The sequence below is a fragment of the Vigna umbellata genome, chromosome 1 (assembly GCF_029865625.1).
Source record: "Vigna umbellata cultivar VRB3 chromosome 1, Vumbellata_1.0, whole genome shotgun sequence".
Lineage (NCBI taxonomy): Eukaryota > Viridiplantae > Streptophyta > Magnoliopsida > Fabales > Fabaceae > Vigna > Vigna umbellata.
In genome coordinates, this window is record NC_142165.1 from 46,076,087 (window position 1) to 46,098,861 (window position 22,775).

The 22,775-nt window shown below is 31.7% G+C and overlaps 2 protein-coding genes and 1 pseudogene across 2 annotated transcripts; 2 read left to right on the forward strand and 1 right to left on the reverse strand.

The window, feature by feature from the left end:
- The first annotated feature begins 4,779 nt into the window (after nt 1-4,779).
- On the forward strand, nt 4,780-6,879 carry LOC124826303 (uncharacterized). Its single transcript, XM_047299098.2, has 2 exons — nt 4,780-5,088; nt 6,652-6,879. Exons 1-2 carry the CDS (start codon nt 4,855-4,857, stop codon nt 6,868-6,870), a joined length of 453 nt encoding a protein of 150 aa, XP_047155054.1. The 5' UTR covers nt 4,780-4,854; the 3' UTR covers nt 6,871-6,879.
- Nucleotides 6,880-12,707: 5,828 nt separating this feature from the next.
- Nucleotides 12,708-19,143, forward strand: LOC124826304 (protein HEAT INTOLERANT 4-like). The gene is made up of 14 exons (XM_047299099.2): nt 12,708-13,027; nt 13,323-13,361; nt 13,454-13,507; nt 13,624-13,687; nt 13,808-13,866; nt 14,226-14,350; nt 14,460-14,519; nt 15,214-15,272; nt 15,527-15,606; nt 15,782-15,820; nt 16,456-16,518; nt 16,608-16,655; nt 16,729-16,857; nt 18,764-19,143. The coding sequence occupies exons 1-14, from the start codon at nt 12,884-12,886 to the stop codon at nt 18,809-18,811; spliced, it is 1,011 nt and encodes a 336-aa protein (XP_047155055.1). The 5' UTR covers nt 12,708-12,883; the 3' UTR covers nt 18,812-19,143.
- A 2,452-nt stretch (nt 19,144-21,595) lies between these two features.
- On the reverse strand, nt 21,596-22,775 carry LOC124826284 (nuclear transcription factor Y subunit B-1 pseudogene; annotated as a pseudogene).

Genomic DNA, 22,775 nt, shown 5'->3' on the forward strand with positions numbered 1-22,775 from the left:
TCATATTTTATTTTAGTCTCGCACTTACACTCTGTTTACTTGAACAAATTATACTATTTAAGACGAAAAGCGAAGACTGATTTGAGAGATCTTTTGTATTCGTTTTAGGGGATTTGCGAAGACAAAATCAAGTGGATTTGCGAGATGGACGTTTTTTTTATCACTCGCTAATACGGTGCGATTTGGTGTGAATTGAGAGTGAAAGTCATCTTTTCCCTTCGTACATATGTGGTTGTTGCCATGAACATATGTTGAAGATAGAGAACATGAAGAAGAAAGGTTGAAGCAGGGGTTGAAGAAGCGTGATTTTGGTTCGTCCAAAGCTCTTGTATTTGGTTCCAGAGCTTTTGTATCCTGTTCCAACGCGTAGAAGGAATTGAACAACAAGTTGTATTCAGTTCCACTACATATTGGAGATATGAAAAGTGCTTGTATTCGGTTCTGGTTACCTTTGTATTCGGTTCCAGCCTTTCGTTCACCATGGTCTGTGGTTGTATTTGGTTCCGCGGTGGCTTATTCGGTTCCAACTTCCCAGTGTTGTTGGATGACTATGTAAATAACATGTATTTTGCTAACAACAAAGTTTGGTAAGAGTGTGCTGTTATATATGGCCCAAGTGCTTTAATATTATCTAACCATATACTAGATGACAATACAACCACGTTTCCTTTGTTATTTGTCATGCAGATTGCAAAGCATTTTATGTGAATGTCAAAATAATTTATGAACCTTGTATTGTATTGAAGAATGATATATATAGATTTTTAAAATAAAAATATATATTTCATTTTACTAAATTACAATTTTTGTACACTTTTTAAATTAATTTTAATTTTTTTTCTCTTTGTAAACATTTTTACAATTAAATATAACATTAACAATTATCATTTTATATTAGAGACATTTTTGTAATCTTCAGTACCAATTAAAATATTTTTTTAATATATGACATCGGTTAAATCCTACACTAATTCTCAGAAACTTTACTTCTAAAAATTCACTCTCACTTTCCTCCAAATTCACTCAAATAAACAACAATTAATTCACCTTCAAATTTCCTCAAATTCATCCACTCACTCTCTCCCAAATCATTCCTTCAAAGTAAACACAACATTAAGGATGACATGTTGACCTTGTGTCTAATTTATAAGTATTAAGTAAAGGAGCATGTGATAAACTATATATCCCTTTACTTCACAAATAGTTTTAAGTCACATAAATCAAGGCTCCAAGTTATGAAAAGTTGAGAGAAATTCTTTGTACACTTGAGACTTGTTGTAGCATAAAGGATGTCAATACATGAATTGACCAAAATCCCTAACTCTTTAGTCCATCATTGATAAAGGTCTTAAATTGAGTCTAGGGTAGCTTTTGGTAGAATAAACTTCAACATGAATCTATTTGAAGACATTTGTCATTTGTGGAATCTTGTAACATTACTCTTTGTTGTACATGAGTTTATTGTAGGGATGGAAAAAAGGGTCAAGCCCGACTGGCCAGCCCACTAGCCCGGTCAAAAAAGGCAGGTCAGGAGAGCATTTTCAACTTGGGAATCCAAATCAACTAGCCCGCCACGCCCGATAGCACGACAGGCTAGCCCGCCTTGTCTGACAGGCCAACCTACTGCCTAACTTCATTACACTAACACAGTTTGAGTTCATCTCCATTGTTCTCCTCTCATCTCCAGACCAGTCTGTCTTGCTCTTTGCCATTTTCAATGTTTCCATTGTTTATGTTTAATTGAAGAAACTCAATTAGGTTTTGCAGTTAGACATCGATTCGATAATTTGACAGCCCGACATTGACTTGTTTTCATATAAAAAATAAAAAATTTCAATCCGTTTTTGTATGATATTAGATTTTCGATAACAAAAAAAACAAGCAGGTCAGTTCAGCCTGACCCGTTTTTAGCATACCAATATTGAGTAGAGCTTAAACATAACGGCTTAACCCGTTTTATCACCCCTACTTTATTATTTATGTATGTGTTTAGATGTAATTGAAATATAATTATTATTTCATTGTTGATAATTTTATTTAATTAGTTTATCTTTAACATGTTAAAATGTTTTGTTGTGATTTTATGTTGTGACTCCACTAAATACATAGAAAAAGGATAATATAAATTTTGAATGAAAATACTAAAAAAACGCTAAGATGTTTTTTTGATATGGAACTTTTTTATGTGGGTAATAAGCCATGTGTGTGAAATTATTTTATAAACTTTTGATGGAGTAAGTTTTTAACATTAGTACAATATTAAGCGTAGTTGTACACAGTAGTACACGTTTGGGTGTAGATTTTGATAATTTTTAGAGTGTTTATTAAGAGTAGAGATTCTTTGACACACCTAAATATTTACATTCATTTGACACTATCCTTACTTGCTTTTTATTTTTTTTTTCTTGAAACAATACAAAAGTTTACACTTTTTTACCATTTTATCCTTGTAACATGTGTCAAATGAATGTAAAAGTGTATCATGATATCATTACTCGTTTATTAAACATGATTAAAACAAGACTAAAGTTTAGTAGAAGGAATATACATATTTCTATAAAGAAAATATATTGCAAAACTAGTTTTTTGTTTTCTTAATTTGAGTATCACTATCTAATATTATTCATAAATAACTCATTGGAGTTCTTTATATGATTTTGGTCACAAATGAGTCGCAAAAGTATTTATTATACCAAAAGAGGCTCACACATTTGTTATCATAAGATTTTGGATTAATTTTTTTTACGTTGAATTTTTTATATGGAATGTTAATGAAACATTATGCTTAATCTATCTAGCATTTCTCTAATGAAAAACTCAACAATTATAAAGTTTTATTATAATATAAAATTAATATTAACCGCACATATTTCCCACTTATAAGAGCGAGGTGTTAAAATACATACATTACTGGTGAAAAGAAAAAGGTGAAACAAATTTTATAAAGAGTGGATTCAGTCGTTGGAATAACTATTCTGATTCATGCCCTCACATTCACGAGTACCACGGTGATTCAGATCTTCTACACTATTTATTTCTCTCATACCCTCTCCAGCCTAAATAACAGCCGTCAGATTATCAGATTTCAAGTCAAACAAATGACACGCACAAGATAATTTGATAAAGGCTGCAAAGGATATTGGCTCCCATGTGGATCTATTATTAGCTATATTTAAAAATGAAATTATATTATATATAATTAACTTTAATTTATTAACATGAAAAAATTTGAATGGTTATAATTGTTTGAAGAATATAAATATAAAATAACATCTCAAATTAAAATATGAATATCAATAATTTAAGTTTTAATTATTAAAAGTATATATATATATATATATATATATATATGAAAAGTTTAATGAATTATTTACTAGCTTATTATAAGAAAGTTTGATCAATAATAACTTATCATAAAGAATTTCACAACCAATTTTTTTTTATATAAAAACATTTTTTAACTTAGTTATTATTTTTTCTTTAATATCACTCCAATACTTAGTGAACATTTTCTATCAAAACTAATCTCGAAAGATTATTTTGTTCTAGTAAACTATCTCACTTCTTCTTTAATTAAAAAAATATATAATTTTAAATATGAAATATCTTTTAAACCTCAATTGGATACCGTTAGATTCTTTTTCTCTAAAAGAATCCTTATAATATTGATGGAATACACAACCGTCTTTCCAATGTCTAAAAATTGTTTTAATAGCATAAAAATATTTTAATTTTTTTTAGTTCCAGTTACCTTCAAAATTGTCAAAAAATGTTTTTATAAGTTTCACACAAAGATTTCCATGTGGAGTGGTGGGAAACTAACTTTCCCGAGTAAAAAAAGAATCTCTTATAGAAAACATAGTTCATTTACTTTTATCGAATCAATTAACATGATAGAAAAAGAATGATTTTGGCGAACATTTTTAGAAATATTGTTCACCAACAAAATAAAATCTAATCATTAATATAAATCATAATATCTAATATTTCTAATTCTTAGGTGTACAAAATTTTCCTCCCACCAAGCATTCTTTGCAGAATAAAAAATAATAGTATAGTAAAAGAAAATGAATGATAGTAAATTTTAAAGCAAGACTCAACAAACGAACGAACGAACATAGTACTACGATTATTATATTTAAAATTCAAAGTAGTTGCGTTTAAGTTTATTTAAATGTTGACATTTTTTTCTTTTAGGTCAATTTATATCTATATTTTTCTATTCTTACTATTATTTGATGATGAGATATAATTATATAATTTGAACTGTGACAATATCCTAAAAGTTTTTGGATCTTTTATGTGAAAATAATTATTTATCATAGGTTCTTAAGAGTTGTTATTATATTTAAAGATAATATCAACTGTAATTTATGTTTTTATTAGACTAATAATTATCTAAAAAATAATAAGATAAATAGTAACAACATAACAAATAATAACTGATAATAAATAATAACTGAAGTGAAATTTAATTATAAAAGGAATGAAGCCTAAGGTCTTAGATTTATTCTATGATAAGAGGATATTGTTAAGCCGCACTCTTAATATACCTATTACGCCGATAGGAATTATTGTCTAGGGATGTGTGATGAAAGTTTTCGGCTTGTGAGTTGTTCGCTTGATTTTGAATCGTGATCGGTGAATTTGATCTTACGGCTATTACTTTTGAAGTAGAGTGAAAGAGCGAAACTGTCCCCGTAGAGGATCAATGCCCCTAGCTTTTCTAATTTGTAGCATCCGTGTCTGCTCTCATATGGTTTTAAACTCCAACAAATCAAAACATTTTTGCTGATTCTAAAAAAACAGGGACACACACTCTCTCTCTCTAACTTCTTTTATATCTAATCTACTATGTTGGATTTTGGAGAGGGGCTGACTATAGAGACTTTGAGTGTCCCATGGCTCATTTGGATTCAACTTTTGGTCTTGCTTCTTCTTCTTGCCCTTCTATTTGGCTTCTCCATCATTGCTTTAGATCCCTCTCACCCCTCTGTTGCTCCCACTGCCTCCACCACTCAACAACATCAACAACAACCCTCCAACTACCACTCCACCGCCGTCACCAACCGTCTTCAGACCACCCCGGTACACCCATTTCCCTTTCTTGCTTTTTTCTTTTACCCTTTTGGATTCTTATGTTTGCCAACGAATAAAGATGTCATCTTGCTCCTCTAACCTCTTCTATGTTTTTACCTTTCTAACAAAGCTAAGGGTGAAACCTGAGATCTTCTCAAAGAAACAAATCTAAGATTCCGGCTTTGTTTCGTTTTTATTTTCTTAGGTTGTTTGATGTCTTCTGACAATTTCATGTTGGTTTGTTAAAGTTCATATTAGGCTTCTGTTGTTGGTCTTTTCTTCTGATAAATCTATCTAGGTTGTTGATCTTTTGGGAGTTTATTGTTTCAATACTCCTCTCATTGTTGGATTTTAATTACCTTTAGTATTTAGACTGTTCTATGAATTTCGAAATGGAGGACTCTGATGTGGATCAGTGACATGTTTGCAAATATGATTCTAGGTTTCATGGATAACAAAGTTCTAGGTTGGTACGTAGCAGCTGTTTCTAATTAGGAGAAGAAAGCAAGAAACTGATTTGACTAAAATGTTCTGATGTTTTGAATTATGATAATCAAAATCCCAGAGAGAACTTTCAGCTCACCCCTCGTTCTCCCCCTTAATGCCGAATTTGATTATCTTTCTTCTAAATGCAATGATTTTAGACAAATTTCAGATGTAATTTTCTGAGTGTTTTTAATCTTGTTCTCTCGCTAAAATTGGATTTTTACTTAACATTCCAATTACTGAATTTTTTATGAATGCCAATGTAAGCTATCAAGATTAAATTCTAATTTTGTCTAAAGACCAGTGTCAACAACACCTATAAACCTGTACCAAGTTTCTCTTGTCTGATTAACGTTTTCATCTCAGAAAAAATATTCAAAACATGTATTTTAAAGTCAAAATAAGCAATATTTTGGCTAGCAGGGAAATTATGATGGCTTGAAAACAAGGTTCTCTTGCCATTTGCTTGAGGCCACCAACCAAAGTATCCCTACTCCAGTTCAAAATTGACTCTTCCATGTTTCTATTCATTCATTTCATTCCACCGACAATATTTACTTAGCTCTGTTAATTTGGCAGCACCCAATAATGTGTGCATTTAATTATTGGTTGGTGTTGAAAGCTTTAATATTACTTCAAAAGTTGTACAGTCAAACCTGGTTGGTTTTCTGTTGAGGAAGAGCATGTATGTAGTCAGTGTTATTACTTCTTTCGAAATCCTAAATTTGACTTTTCTAATTGTTCTTTTTTCTGGAAAAGAAGAACTCTTATGATAGCAACATGGTTAACTTGTCTCCTAGATTTACTCAGTCTAGAGTTTGAAATTGACAAAAGACTTTCTATATTGTTTGAGAATAACATGGAAGATAAAGATGATTATGCTGAAGGATTCTGAATAATGCACATTCATTTTTCTAAAGGACAACTGATAAATTATTTTGTCACTTTTCAATTAGTTGCTGCATAGAATACTCAGAGTAATGTCTTTTTGTTTTCCTTTTTGCTGAGTAGTGTTTGTTATTTTAGAAGTGTTGAATGAATATCCTGAGTAATTGAATTGACATGATATAATAATGTTTTTGGCAGGAAAATGCAAGAATTAAAAGTGAGATAGTAAGCAATGGAAGCAGAGAAATTGTGAGAGAAGAGATTGCAGAGGGAGAAGCTTCAACTTCGTCCCTATATTTTCTCCACCCTTGTTATTATTTCAACTTGGCCAAAAAAGCATTCCTCAAATGTCTTGGTCAGGATTCTACATCTGATGATCCTTCAACACAAAAACATAACAAAACTAAAGAAAGCTGATTATCATTATGAGTTGTTTTCTTTTTCCTTTTTCAATTTAATTTTTCCTGAATAGGTTGCTTATAAATTGTTATTAATTTCTTAAATTTTAAAATAGGGTGTATAATTTCTTAAATTATAGGGAGAGAAGGATCATGTGGCTCTCCCAAAATTTTTGCAATTCCTTTTATACACACGCACATTTATTAAAATATAATAAAGAATAAATAACTGGTGAGACGTATAGAAGAAAAAATTAAGATATTTTTATATTTTCTAAATTAACTTGTTTGATTCATCTAACCTTTAACAATAAAACACAAATTCATTAATTATATGGTTAAATATGTCTTTAGTCCATCAACTATCAAACGTTTTTGGATTTAGTCCATTTTTCAAACTTTGTTTCATTTTCATCATTTTTCTTCAGGAAACGGTAATATTTAGTCTTCCATAACCAACGATGTTAATTTTTTTCTCAAGGTGTGCCACATCATTTCTCCTTTTTCTGAAATGTGTTAATCCTTCCTTCCTGCATCTTCATGTTGAGGCTTTTGTCCCTTTCTTCAACCCGTAAGTTTCACCCCTTCGAACCCATTTTTCCTCCAAGCGATTCTAGGGTCTCGGAGTCGGTGAAGCTCAAATATCACATGGTGTTGGTGTTGTCTTTCTCGACCAACATTCACCGCATCTGATACGACAAGTGGTCCCAATCGTAGAACCTTCTCGTCGATCATCGCAATGGGATCTACCTGATCCTCGCATTTGAGGACGTCACCGTGGAGGACTTTTGTGCGGTTTACGGCTTCCACTGCTTCACCTTCCCCTCCAAGGTCAGCTACACCCTCTCATACCCCTGGGTAGGGAACTCTGACAATCAGTGCCCGAAGGTGAGCGCTTGGTACGCGCGGTGAGGACCCCACTTCACTCATTGAGATTGGTGATCTTTGCGAGGGCTTGTACGAAACGAGTGGTGGAGGTGGTTACATTGGGTTTGTTATGAAAGATGGAGAATGAAAAATGTTCAATATCAACAGTAGAAAGAGAAGAAAGTTCGTGGTGCAGTGGATTTAGAGCCCCATTTTGAAGGCTTGTGTTGGCCCCAATGCTTTAGATTGAATTCACATTGGATGAAAAAAATAGACGAGTGCTAGCAGCACCCTTCTACTGGTTAATATTTATTAAAAACTACAGAAGCATCGGTAAGGTTCATTAGATTAGTAAGACCTACATAATTTTATGATTTTCAATAAATTCAAACTATAAATGTTTACAAAGACAATATGGTACCTGGGTTCGGGGAGGGAACATGGAGAAACCAAGATCAACAACGGTTGATAGAGCATCGGACATTCCCTCGATATGTTTCACCGACTTTCTCCCTACCCAGCTTGATTCGCTTGCCATTGACATTTTCAAATCCTAACAAAAACAACAACAGTATTTTTAATTAAAGTCCCACCTCAATTAAAACCTGTTCAAATAAAAGGGTATTGAAAATTAATTTTGAGGAATTATATAAGCCTATAACAATGGTTTCTCTATAAACATAATATATATCACATGGTGGGTAAGACACACTATGCAATCTGGTACCTAAACCTAGCTTCAATTTGATGAAATCCTAACCAACGTGGTGTAGTGGATCTGGAGCCCCGTTTTCACTTTCCTACTTCAAAAGACCAAATTAATTCATATTATTTTTTTCCACCGTTTGATTTCACTCCCTGAGCTTATTAAACCATGCTAGTGGATTCTGCTATGCTTCTCATGCACAACCAAAAGGACACGTATTCTTTTCTAACTAAATAAAATATCCATCCTTAATCATAAAAATATCTAAAGCCAATAAATTATCTACAACATTGTACACTTATAATAATTGTTACTTTTCTCTCAATTAACCTTCATCGTTTAATCATGTAAACTTTCTTTTACTCTTCCAATTATGAAGCAAACAATTATGCTTGAGATTCATTTTCAACTGCCTATTAGCTATTTGTTTCCATATTATACTTCATAAGATTGTTTTGTTACAAATAAAGGAAACTCCAAAAAACTTCTCATGACAAAATGCCACAACACTAGGCCAATTCTGGCTTCAATCTCAGTTGATTGTATAACCATAGGCAGTTTTGAAGGCAATTTAATCAATAATATATTTGCCTTTAGGTTTTCCTCCAAAAGGCTTAACTCCATTGCTAAATTTGATGCATCTTCATCGTATGTTTTGGACTTTGCAACCTCTTCAAATTCCTCCTCATCAAGAAGCTCTAGATTTCCAAAATATAGCCTCCCTCATAGGAAGAGTTACTGGATAATTACTGTAGTAGTCATGGTTCTCTGCCACCACATTAGATGCCGAATTCTGATTGATGTTGAAACTTCTCCCACCCCTACTAATACCATATGATTTCAAAGAAGTTGATTCACCACCATAACCAAAAGCAATTTGAGAATGTTGAGGCTGATTCGAACAAGGCTAAGGATCTACTACAGTAGTGGGTACTACAATTGTAGCACCATTAGAGGGTGCCCGTGCGAGGAAGCACGTGGAATGTTCCTTGTTTTAGCACTAGCACCACTCAATCGTGAGCATCCTATTGCGTAAGCCGCCATCGCCACCAACCGCCATAGAATCCGATGCAACAACCCTAAATCACGTTTCAGAACCCTCTCATGGAAGCTTCAATCTTCAGGTTCCCATTCGCACTTACATAACAAACCCAAACCGCCGTCGTAGATAAGCCCTATCACGCTTAGAACCAATCGTGACCTCCATGATGGAGATGAATAAGGGAAGGAGATAAGCCTTAACGTGAAGATGCATGAAGGAAGGATTGTCATGTTTCAACAAAAGGAAAAGCGATGTGGCACATCGTTAGCAACCTAAGAAAAAATTAACGTCGTTGGTCATGAATGACTAAATATTATAGTTTCCTTAAGGAAAAGGATGACAATGAAGTAAAGTTTGGAAGAAGGACTAAGCCAAAAAACGCTCGATAGTTAAGAGACTAAAAACATATTTAACCCTTAATTATATTTATCTTTCAGTTATTTTGTTTCATGAAGATAAAGAAGAAAGTACAACATATATTTATTTTGTTTCTATTCATTTTTCAAGTTTCATTCTATTTTGAAAATTAACTCAAAGGAACTCTTTTTTTTCTGAGTTGAAATTGAAATATTAGTTTTTGAAAATGAAATATCACTTGATCATGTGATTCTCCCAAATTTTTTGCAGCAACTCTGGGATATATATAATAAAATTTGATGGATGTATAAGAGAGAAAAATTAAAATATTTTTATATTTTCTTCCTAAACTTGTTTGGTTCATTTTATTTGTAATAGTTAAAGACTAACTCATCGATTATACTTACTTTTTTTCATTTTTGTTTTGTTTCATATATGTCAGAGTGGCGCAGCAGAATGGTTAACACGTTCAACAAACCAAGAAGGGGGTGAATTGGTTTCTTATCGCAAATCATTCTTTTAATAAATTTTCTCGTAAATAAAAATTACTTTAAACAATTTAAACAAAATCAAAGTGTAAGGAATAGAGAAAATTGCCCAGGTAATTTTTATTCTGGTTCGGATCAGATCCTACATCCATTTGTTAATCTCAACTGAGAATTAATGCTTCACTAGCACAAATCAACAAACTGTTACTCTTGTTACCCCAAGAGATGAAAGTTACTTCTCCTGTAACCCACAAGAGATGAACACATCCTATGAATCTTCACAAAGGATGAACACCTCCTCTAAATGCTTCACTGATAGGCTTTTAACTCAACAACAGCAACAACACTCAATCACACTCCCTATGAAAGTTCTTACTCTATGCCAACAACAACAACACTCAATCACACTCCCTGTGAAAGTTCTCGTTCTATGCCAACACACCAAGTTCTCAAAGACACATCACAAGGGTTCAACAAACCCTAGAACACTTATCACTGCATAATGCAGATAAAATTTTCCGAAATACACTTATTTCTTATTTTATTTTTCGTATTTTAAAATGAGAGTCCCAGTCTAATTTATAGAAATCTCAGTAAAGGATACCTCCAAAAAATCTATTGTCAATTGTGATAATCAATTATCCAATTATGATAATTGATTATGCATCTAATGAATGCACAACAATAAAAAAAACTTGCTTAAAAATTCTCATAATTTCTAATTATAATCAAAAGTCATAATTGATTACTAAATTTTAACGCAACCTAAGGTAAACAATACATAACATCAATAAACCACATCCTATACATCAATATACTAAATTATAAAAGTTTGAATATAAAAGCAAGTCTTCATGAAGATCTTCCTGTAATCAAAGCCAGACTTAACTTTGTGACATCATATAACGTTATGCTAACAATATAAAAAGTGAGAGAGTAATATGTAGACTTGTTTGTACTTATTTATCAATTTATTTAAGTTAGAAGGTAATGTGTTATAATGTTTATCAGTGTATATTAAAAAGATATTTTATTTAAATTTAAAGTAAATTACCAAAGTTAAAATATTTATAAATTTAAATATTTATTTTTATAATCTTTTAAAAGTATCTTTTTAATTTTATTTCAAAATTAATAAATATTTTATTTACGTATAATTGTGTAATATTTTTATACAATTATCTCATCTTTGATTATATTTGATATTTTAATTTAAAATTTATATAATTAAATTTTGTTTCAAAATATCTTATAGTGAATAAACGAGAATAAAAATTTATTATGTTACTATTTTCGAAATTAATAGATATTTTACTGTTGTGATACTTATTTTTCATACAATTGCATAATATTTTATAAAATCTCCTATTGTTATTTAACTTTCTAATTTAAATTTTATACAGTTAAATTTTGTTTCAAAATATTTGATAACGATTAAATAAAAATACAGAATTTTAAATATTAAATATTTAATAATATTATACTTTTTACAATGATTTTTATTTTTTATATAAATAAAAAAATTCATATTAAAATCGTAAAAAAAAATATAAATATGACTATATATTGTTCGGGATGAGATAATTTTTTTAATATCTATTTAGTATAAAATAAGAATGAATATCATTTTTTTTTCTAGTGTTAATACTTTTAACAATCCACCTCTTATTAAATATACGTAATGCTAATAATTAACCAATTATTCAACTTAATTGTTTTATTCTTTAAAAGATAGGAAGTAAAATTAATTGTAATTACTAATCTTGCCCTAAAATTTATTTCAAGGTTTAAATAACAGTTATTTAACGGATCTATGAATTTGTCTAGATGCAGTGGATGTTCGATTGTACCATTGTCACTGCCAAGTGTTATTAGAATTTGTCACACGACCTTCTGCTAAATTCAATATCACACAAAAGTACCAAATAAAAACAAAAATTCTACTGAAAAACTAAAGATTCTTTTATAAAAATAATTTTAAAACCTATTTAATTTACAAAGATCTATAAAAATATTTATGTTTCGTTTATTTACGTCGATCTATGTATCTTTATAATTTTTATGCAGGTTGATTTATACAAAGGATCGGATTTATAAATTCATATTAAAAATACTATCATAAGCTATTCTTTTTATTTAAGTTAGTTTGACTCGCATTGCAAATTATATTTTAAATAAAGTTATTATATTCGACTTTAAAATAAGTTTATTACAAAAAAACTTAAACTTTAAAATAGAACATAAAAATAAAAAGGACATAAAATAGAACATAAAAATAAAAAGGACATAAAATAGAACACAAAAATAAAAAGGTGTAGGAAGAATAGCCGTGTGCGTTGTTTTCACGCCTCACACCCTCCCTATAAAATCTCTCATATTTATTCACTAATTTATGATTTATATTTATTTTCTGCTTGTCTCTTCATTTGAATCTGGATCCAGCGCCTTCTATAGTCTCTATTTGCGCACGCACGATCCAAACCCAAACCCTATTTTTCTTTCTCTTTCTCTCTCTCTTCTTTCGTTTATCTTTCTTCCTTGTTTGGCGTCAGCGTAGATTACTCATTGCACAATGAGGAAGGGGACTAAGAGGAAGACGAAACAGCAGCAAGAAGCCAAACAGGATGCAGCCGAAGACAACAAGCCTCGAGCTAAACGAGCCAGGACCTCCAAGCCTCAATCCGAGCCTGAGTACTTCGAAGATAAGCGCAACTTGGTTAGTGAACAACTTCATCTTCATCACCGTTTCAATGCTTTCATTACGATTCCGACCGTTTCTTTAACTGAGCATTCTCAATAATGGGATGAAGCGAACCGTTTTGTTTGTTCTGAAGAAACGATTTTTTCGGCGCTTTTTCTTTCTTGTGTTTTCGTTTCAGTTTTAGTTCGTTAAGCTAACTGTTCAGCTTGGAAGTGGCTATGATAACTTTTTAGCTTTTTATTTAATTTTATTTTGCCTTGTGTTGGTTTTACTGATGGAAAACGGGGGTTTGATATTTTGGATTCTGTAGGAAGATTTGTGGAAGGAAACATTCCCCGTTGGAACTGAGGTTTGTTTGTCAGTTCAATTATTTTGTAGAATTTTCTTCGTTTATGACCGTGCCGTGTTTCTTTTTGTGACCGTTTCGTGTTGTAATGGCAGTGGGACCAATTGGATACCGTGTATCAATTCAAGTGGGATTTCTCAAATCTAGAAGTATGGTTGGATTGGGCTGATTAGGTTTCTCGTTAGTGATATGTTTTTCAGTAAAGTTGAACTGATTTATTTGATTAATTGCTGATTGTGTTGTGATTTCTGGTGTATGTTTTCAGAATGCGTTTGAAGAGGGTGGCGTGTTGTATGACAAGAAAGTTTACCTCTTTGGTTGTACTGAGCGTGAGTGGCTTGCGGAGTTTATTCTTTTTTGTTGATTTGAAGGCGACTGATTTGCTTGGTGTGCTGTTTCCCCTTAAATATTTGGTTGTTCATCATCTTACGGTGATTTTCTGGCTGCAGCTCAACTCGTCATGTTCAAAGGGGAAAGCAAAGTTGTCTGCGTACCTGCTGTAGTAGCTGTAAGTAGTTAAAATGCACTGTCTACATGTATCTCAGCACGAACACTCTTGATTTTGTTTATCAATATCATTTTTGCTTCTGAGCTTTTTCAGGAAAATAGACTGTTTGATTTTACCATTTTATTTCCAGTATGCATTTTATGTTGCTTGTTTCTTTGATTTGCGAGTCTTTTCTTCTGGGGTGTGGTTCTTTGGTGACTTTAACATCCTTAATGATTTAGGTGTTACTTGGAAGTGCAGGTTCATTGAATGTGCTCTGTTGCCCGTTTTATGTGATGAAGCAACCTTATCAATTTTTGATGTTTTGAATGTTTGGATTTTAATTTTAATTTTGAAAGTATTTCAACGTCATTCTGCAGGTTGTATCACCTTTCCCACCATCTGATAAAATTGGAATAAACTCAGTCCAAAGAGAGGCTGAAGAGATAATTCCCATGAAGCAGATGAAAATGGACTGGGTTCCATATATTCCCTTGGAGGATCGGTATTAATCTCAATTAGTTTGTTTTTGGTGGTTTCTTTGGATTCTGTTTATGAAACATTGCTTCTTTGCCATCTCTAAACACCTTCGTACAATTTTATGTCTTAAACAGAGATAGCCAAGTGGACAGGATAAAATCCCAAATATTTATCTTGAGCTGCAACCAGAGAAGGTACAGCTCATTATTTTTTGCTTTTGTTTAATTTTGTGTTCTACTGCTTGTTTCGGATCTTCTAAATGGGCTATTCTTGGAGAAACATGGATTCTGACTGTTTTAGGGTAGCCAGCTCAATTAATCTCGTTATTGTGCTTTGACTTTTCTCTAGTTATTTTGTCTGGTGGTTGCATCATATTCTCCTCCCGCATCTGCATGCTGCTGCATAATACAATCTGTAGTTTTTTCAAGTAGTATGAAGAAGTCTTCAACTTTTTGCATCTTTTTTTTTTCTTCCTATTTTTACCCTCTCCTGTTGGTGACCTGCGTAAAGTATTCTTTACTGTCTAAATTTTCATTTAGATTGGTTTCAGGCCTTCCGTCCACTGTCCTCTCAAAATATGTAGCATTTAAATTATAATTATTTTAGAAATTTATTTACTCTGCTTCCTTTACTTTGATCTTTGTTGGGTGACCCGTGGGCCATCTCTGTCATCCAAAATAAATGAGTTTGTGGATCTGTAGAAAGTTAATTTGTGAAAACTGAGTATTTGACAGTTTATATCCGAAGGCAACTTGATGAAGTGATCTACTGTTGTAGTTGTCATTTTTATTTATGATCTTTGCTCATGTAATCTCTTCCTATTGACCTTGATGTAGCTTATATTGATATGAACGAGTTATCTTACCCATGTTGTAATCTGCTTTGCAGGTCTGCTTTAAAACACCTGAAGTTGGATAGATTAAAAAAATATGAATACTGCTTGCCTTGTAAGTCTACCGGTTTTAGAATATTGAAATTGTTTTTTTAGCATATTATGTATACTATTCTACTTCTATTTAATTGGAGGAAGATGATGGAATTTTATTAAACAAGTGAGAATGATGGAGATCTGTAGACAATGCTATTTTTCTGCTGATCAAATATTGATACTTCATTTTGTTCAATGCATAATGATTCTTCAAGAGATAGTGTTAATGTTCCTGTTAGGATAATTTGTTATTGACTGGTATTCTTTCTGCAGATTTTTATCAGCCATTTAAGGAAGATGAACTTGAACAGAGCACTGAAGTTCCTATAATATTTCCTGACGAGCCAAAGCCGGTAATTCATTGTAGACAACTTTTCCTAGTGAATCAGTAGTGTTTGGGATATTTTTTGTATGATATGGTTATATAATTACCTTTCTAAATAATTTTTTCATGAAAAGATAGGCAGGTTATTACCCTTTTTAATTTTCTATTTGGTATATGTTTACTTATGTGTTGCTTTTATGCAGGTCTTCTGTGAATTTGATTGGGAATTAGATGAACTTGAGGTAAAAATTCACTTATGGGTAGTTTGGAACATGTCAGATTAAGCCCCAGCTAACTATTGCAATTTTAAAATCAAATTCTTAGTTATTTTTCGTTTTCTACTGACAATCCTATAATAACCGAGTTTTCCCGAAGCATGACATTATTTTTGCTGGAATTTTAAGGGACCATTTGGTATTAGAAAATATTTTTTTCATATGTTTTTAAATTTTAATTACGAAATACTATTTGGCCCTCTGTTTTCAAATATTTGTGTTAGAAATTGTGAAAACAAGTCATTGTTTCTCATGCAAATCTTCAGTAATCGTTTCACATACAAATATTTGAAAACAAGAAATAGGATTTTAAAAGTGAAAAGGAAAAATTGAAATGAGAGAATTTTTTTTTTCCAAAACCAAATTACTTCTGTTTTTTTTCGTTTGTCATTTTACAGTTCCTCGTTTAAACTCTAAACTTTTGCATGTTGCTATGCTACTGAATTCGACAATATTGACTCTGGAATGTAGATTGTATGCGTTTCACTGTTTCTAGATTGTACTTCCCTCCTAATATATAGAGGGTAAAAATAAAGGGCAAATGGAAAGTCAAAGGACAATAGAGAAAGGCCTCATACACTTATTTATTCTATATTTTACAGGAGTTTACCGATAAACTTGTTGAGGAGGAGGAGTTATTAGAAGATCAAAAGGATGCATTCAAGGTACCAAATTATACAAGGCCTTTAGTTAACTCATAATTTCTTGGTTTTTTTAAGTAAGAAGTTAGGTTGATACTTTTTACTTTTTTTAGGAATTTGTCAAGGAAAGGGTTCGTGAAGCAAAGAAGGCTAATAGAGAGGTTTGTTGGTTCCGATCATACTGTTTTTCACTTTACACATTCTTCTATTTTTAACCTATTTTACCTCTTTTAGGCAAGGGAGGCTCGGAAAAAGGCCATTGAAGAAATGAGTGAGGAAACTAAAGCTGCATTTGAGTCTATGAGATTTTACAAGTTCTACCCTGTTCAATCTCCAGATGCACCAGATGTATCAAATGTTAAGGTGGGTCTTCAAGCATTCCATTATACTATTTTTTTTCTCTTGTTAAAAACATATACTCATTAAGAATAGGATTTTAGATGGTTAGTGCATGAAATATCTTCCTTTTAATAAAAAAAAGATACAAACTGTAAAGAATAACATTAATGAGTTAAGGGTACTCAATCCTCAACTTCTAAGTTAAGGAAACCCCTATAAAAAAATCGTTGGTTTTACTCCAATTTTGAAGCACATTGCCTAATCTTATTTCAAAGTATCTGCTCTACTATTACATTTATTTCTATTTTTGCTGCAAATGTCTTATTTGATCTTATGTTATTAGCCTGTTCTCTGAAAAGGGGTAATTCCTACGTTGGAATATTTAAGTCTTCTAATACATTGAGGGTGAGGGGTGCCTTCACAATGTGTATTATTTACGGGCCTTTAAAAGATGGCATTATGCCAAACGGGAGGCCAATTGCCTAATCTCTTTTCAAAGTAGCAGCTCTACTATTTACATTCTTTTTTTATTTCTATTCAAGCTGCGAATGTGTTATTTGATCTTGTGGTATTTAGTTTATTATCTGAAAATTGATAATATTAATACGTATAGCTAGGGGTGTTTATGGTACCATAAACCTAAACTAATGCAACCCAATCCCAACAAAGCCATCGTTCATTGGGTTGGATATTAGGTTTTGGTGGTGAATCCAACCCATCCATTATATAATATATTTTGAATTTTATTTGGTATTTGCACATGTTTTATAAAAATAAAGATTCAGAAAAATCACACATTAAACACCATTTTTTCTTCCTTTCTTGTCCTTGGTCTCCTTGCCCAAACATTCCATGTTAGATCTTTAATGGAGAACCCATCCATGGGCCTTATATTGTAGACTTCCATGTCATTTATGAAGTCGGTTTTTTACTCCACTGATAAACTTAACACTCAATTTTCTTTATAATATCCAGTTGTGAAAAGTGAAGATATTTTTATATTTGGTATTGAGTTCGGTTTAGGTAGAAAAATAATATATCTAACCCAAATTATTTTAATCGGTTTGATATTGAGTTTAGTGAAGCACTATCCAACCTTACTGTACCCCTGAACACCCCTAACAATTGAGGACAATTTAAGACTAATAACAATTGCGTCCATTGAGGGAGAATGGTGGACGTTTTAGGGTTGCCTACATAAATGTGTGTATATCAGTTTGGTAAACTCTTTTAAAAAGACCATGTGCTTTAAACCAAAGCAGAAGGCTATTGGCCTGATATTTTTTTTAAGAAGGGGCTCTCTAGGTAGACGATAGTGCTTGTAATAGCTACTATCGCGGTGGAGTGGTTCGGAGTGGCACTGTAGGACAATGGCAATTTTATTGTTTCGTGTTTTAAAGTCACAGCTGCTATTGCTCCAGCGTGGCTACTATTTCATTCCTTTCTTTTAATGACGCAAACGTCTTGTTAGTATTAGCTTATTCTCTGAAAACTGGTAATTCCTATGGTGGAACATTGAGGGAGAGTGGCGGGTATTTGAGGGGTGCATATATACATGTGTGTATCTCCTAGAAAGCACTCTTGGAAATAGGTATTCAATTTCTCATTTTCAACTTTGATGGATTGTATGAGGATACTGGCTATACTATATTTTGAAAAATCAGTTGGCTATTCGATATTAGAGTTATAAAATCGTTGAGCTATTAGGTGCTTTGCTTCTGTGGATCCTTAGTTCCTTTTTTCCTTTTCCCCTCTTCTCATCAGCTTGGTTCACATTGAATTTGGTACTTCGTACAATATATTGCTCTAACAATTCATCATGGTTAATAAGAGTGAAGAACAGAACTTGAATGAACGTTGTTGAATTTCTTGATTAAATTTATTGTCCATGTACTTATAATTTATAGAATATCATTATCTGTGTTTGCAGTCTCCGTTCATTAACAGGTATTACGGAAAGGCTCATGAGGTTCTGTGATTGGCAGCAAAACTTGTTATGCCTAACACAACAGATGTTTTGTTTATTATGAATGAATTTCAGGAGGCAACCCCCTGGTGCCCCATCGAAATTCCATTGCCAGTGTAGTTGTCTAAAGCGACATACAATGTAAAACTGTAGATCAGAGATCCTAGAGAAGTGAACTAGGTGTTGGAAGGAGTATAGACATGTTTCTTGTTTCATTGTTGAAGAGAATTCCTGAGCTTCTGGAGCTGCGACTTGCGTGGCTGTCGGATAATTCTTTTTCCCTTCAAAGTTAGCTATGTACGACAGTTTTGATTCTGAGCTAAATGAAGAAATTAATTCATTGCTGTTTGGTCTATAATTTAGCTTTTTTTGATTGCATGGTGGCTTCAATGGATTTATTCTATAGCAATGTGACTTTTGAATAAGGTGAGTTAATAGTTCCAAAATGTTAGTGATGTTGGTTTCATCCTTTGATATTTGGATTGTGTAGTTCCTGTTTGCCATCTAGATTAAGTGGTTGATTGGGGTATCTATTGCAATTACTAATAATGATTGATATAATTTTAAGAAATTATTAAAATGTAGTTGAATTTATCTTGTAAGTGGCTATTGTCAACTACAGAAAAAACCTGTATACACGATCATGGTTGCTTTACTTTATTTAGTTGTGAAAGTTTATCTCCGATACTAAAACTGTATAGTTAAATGTGATTTCTCTTGTAACAAAAGTTATATATTTTTGGTTGGAGAAAAGAACAGCAAAACATGACTACAATAGCGCGAAGTATTTCAAGTATATTTCAAGTATTTCACATTTTGTTTTGAATGACTTGGGGATTTTTCACATTTTATTAACGTAAAAGTTTGATATGGGGAAAGAATATATAATTTATTATTATTCTCACCCATAAATTCAAACTTCTCATTGTAGTAAGTTTATCATATTCAATTAAAATGAATATGTTAAAAAAATAATCAAATTAACAGAAAGTCATTTATAAATGATAAGTCTAATACCAAATATAACGTAGAAGTTTGATAAAAGAAAAAAAAAATACTAAAAAGTATATGATTTTTTTAATTCTCATTCATAAATTCAAACTTCTTCGCAGTAATGAGTTTATCATCTTCAATTAAAATAAATATGTTAAAAATTAATCAAATTAACTCAAAACTTATTTTTAAATGATAAATCTAATGGCAAACACACCAAAAGAAAAGAAAAAAATAAAAAATAATTAAATTGGTGATTTTCTCAATTAAAACAAAAAAAATAATCAATTGTTAATAAATGTAATTCAACCACGAATCAATGAGAATAATTACATATACAAAATTAATTATATTGATTCACACATACTAATAAAAGAAAAAAAATATATACTTTTTATAAAAGAAATTATTGTAATTTAATTACAAAATTAGCCTAAAAAATTACTCGTTTTATGTATATGTGGTAGATATTAAACTCAAATTTAGTAATACTAATTAAACTAGAACAGTCATGCTAATTAATCCACGTATTCATGGTAGAGTTAGGTATATAAATCAATATGTAAGTTCTCTAAGATGAGAGTTTAATTTCTGTTACGATTAAAGAAAATTAATCTACACAAATTTTTTTTATAACTAAACCTTTTTACTCGTCTTCTAAAACCTCACGTGAGTATCAATCTTTTAAATAATTATTAAATGAACAATTGTCCTACTAATTAATTTGCTATAAACCAGTTAGACTTAATAATCATTTAACATACTTCTACAATAAGATAGATTGCATTTAATGAACCGAACGTCACCTATAGATAAAATATACAAAATAAAATGTTTAACTAATTTTCTACTCTAATTTGACTTATTAAAAGATTAATTATTCTTTAATAGCATAATAGAACATGGCAGCTCACAATATAATCCCTAAAGAAACCACACTTCGTCTGTTTCAAAATATTAGTTCCTGTTAGAGTTACAAAAATTTATTTTATTTGCAATTTGATTTCTTTTTATCACGGTTAAGATATAATTTTTGTTGTTGCTAATACTATATCTTTTCTGTTTTGTTTCGTTTACACGTTTAATTTAAAATTTTAAATATAGTTTTAGTTATTTAACTATCCGTGAAAATTAAAATTATTTTTTAAAATTTATATCAATTTAATATTTTATATTTAGAAATGAACAGATTTAATTTTTTTTAACTAAATATATTTGATTTTTTAAATATGTTTTATAATAATATTTAAACTGTTTTTATAGTTTTATAATATTAACTAAAAAATGTTTAAAATGTTAAATAAATTTTTAAAAAATTGATTAAAAAAATTAAATTCATACACATTTGTAAGAAGAATTAAATTAATCCAAAAGTTTTGAAAATGTGAGAATTCAAATTTTCAAATTTAAAGAAAAAAAATATTTAATCTTTTTTTTAATTTGAAAAATGTACACTAAGCGACAACACTTATTTTTTTGCTCGCAATTTCTGAATTTCCTGTTACATTTTCCCCATTAGTTTGATCTCATCGTGATGTTCACAATGTGAGTTAAATGGAGATATATAGCTGTGAAAAACTTGAATTAACTTTAGATTCATTGATGGAAACGTGACTCTTGTTCATCAGTACTTGATAAAGTTGCAGTACTTTTGAAATGACGAAAAGGGTTCAAAGTAAAGATTAAGTCACCTCTTCAACAGCACGAAGAAGAAGAAGGTGAAGTCCATTATCTTTTTGCATCAAAATCTTCAACCGTACGAGATACGATCTTAGACCGATATTCCCTTCAACACTAGACTCATGCCACAAGATAAATACTAACACTGCAAACTACAATATACTGTGTTACAGAATGTAGCAATAAACGATGAAGTTGTTAATTATATCATATGATAGATCGTAATAAGAATATTATTTATATTATATATGATATGATATGTAATGGGGGAAGGCTGCTATGGTTGTCACATCTACCATTCAACCCTATAACGTAGGTCAGATGGCATCATTCTATTACCACTTGCATCTTGATCAGCACTGACCGCACTTTGAGCAATGACACTGTTCATGGAGGTCTCTCTATAACCGTTGATTCCTCCAATATCTGTGAAGCTCTTTGGAGGTGTTAATTGAGGCCCCACAGAATAGAAGCCAGCAGTGAAAGAGTTGTTGAAGTCTGGTTTTGTTGCAGAAGAATGAGGCAACTTGTTGAGTTCAGGCAGCCCATCATTGGTTTGATGAGTTGGAGAGTGTTCTTCTTGTTTGGCCATGGAACTCTTTTCTCCCTCAGTTTCCCGGTAGTTGTTGAGGTAGAGCTTCAAGGGTCCAACATAGTTCTCAAATCCTAGGGTTGTCATGGCCCAGAGAAGATCATCACCGTTGATGGTCTTCCTCTTTTCTCTCTGGCACTTGTCTGAGGCCTCACCGGTGATGAAGCTGATGAACTCAGACACACACTCTTGAACTGTTTCTTTGGCTTCCTTTGAGATTTTTGCATTGGGAGGGAGTGCCCTTTTCATGATGCGGCTAACGTTGGCTATGGGGAGGAACCTGTCTTGTTCTTTTGAGGAGCTGTCTGAGATGTTACCAGAAGTTGGACTTCCCACAGGACTTATTGTTGTTGCTGTTGTTGTTGTTGGTGTCTGGTTTCTCTTCCCTGTCATGTTGTTGAAGAGCTAGAGAATGGAATAGAGTCACTACTTAATAAGCTAAACAATTTAGATTCTCACCTTCTCTTCTCTCCCTATGTGTGCAAGTGTAAGTGAACAAGTTATGCTTAGCTTAGGTGCTGCATGCGGCCTTTAATAAGGGAACAAAAGTTGGGGGATATAAAATGGAAAAGTGGAAAGGTGCTGCTTTGATGTGGAATATTGGAAGAAAGTAAAGGGCGATTAATTGATGAAGAAGATCACAAAAGGTTGGTCTTTTATATCAATTAGAAGGACCCCTTTGATCATATAAAATAAATGAAAAAATGAACA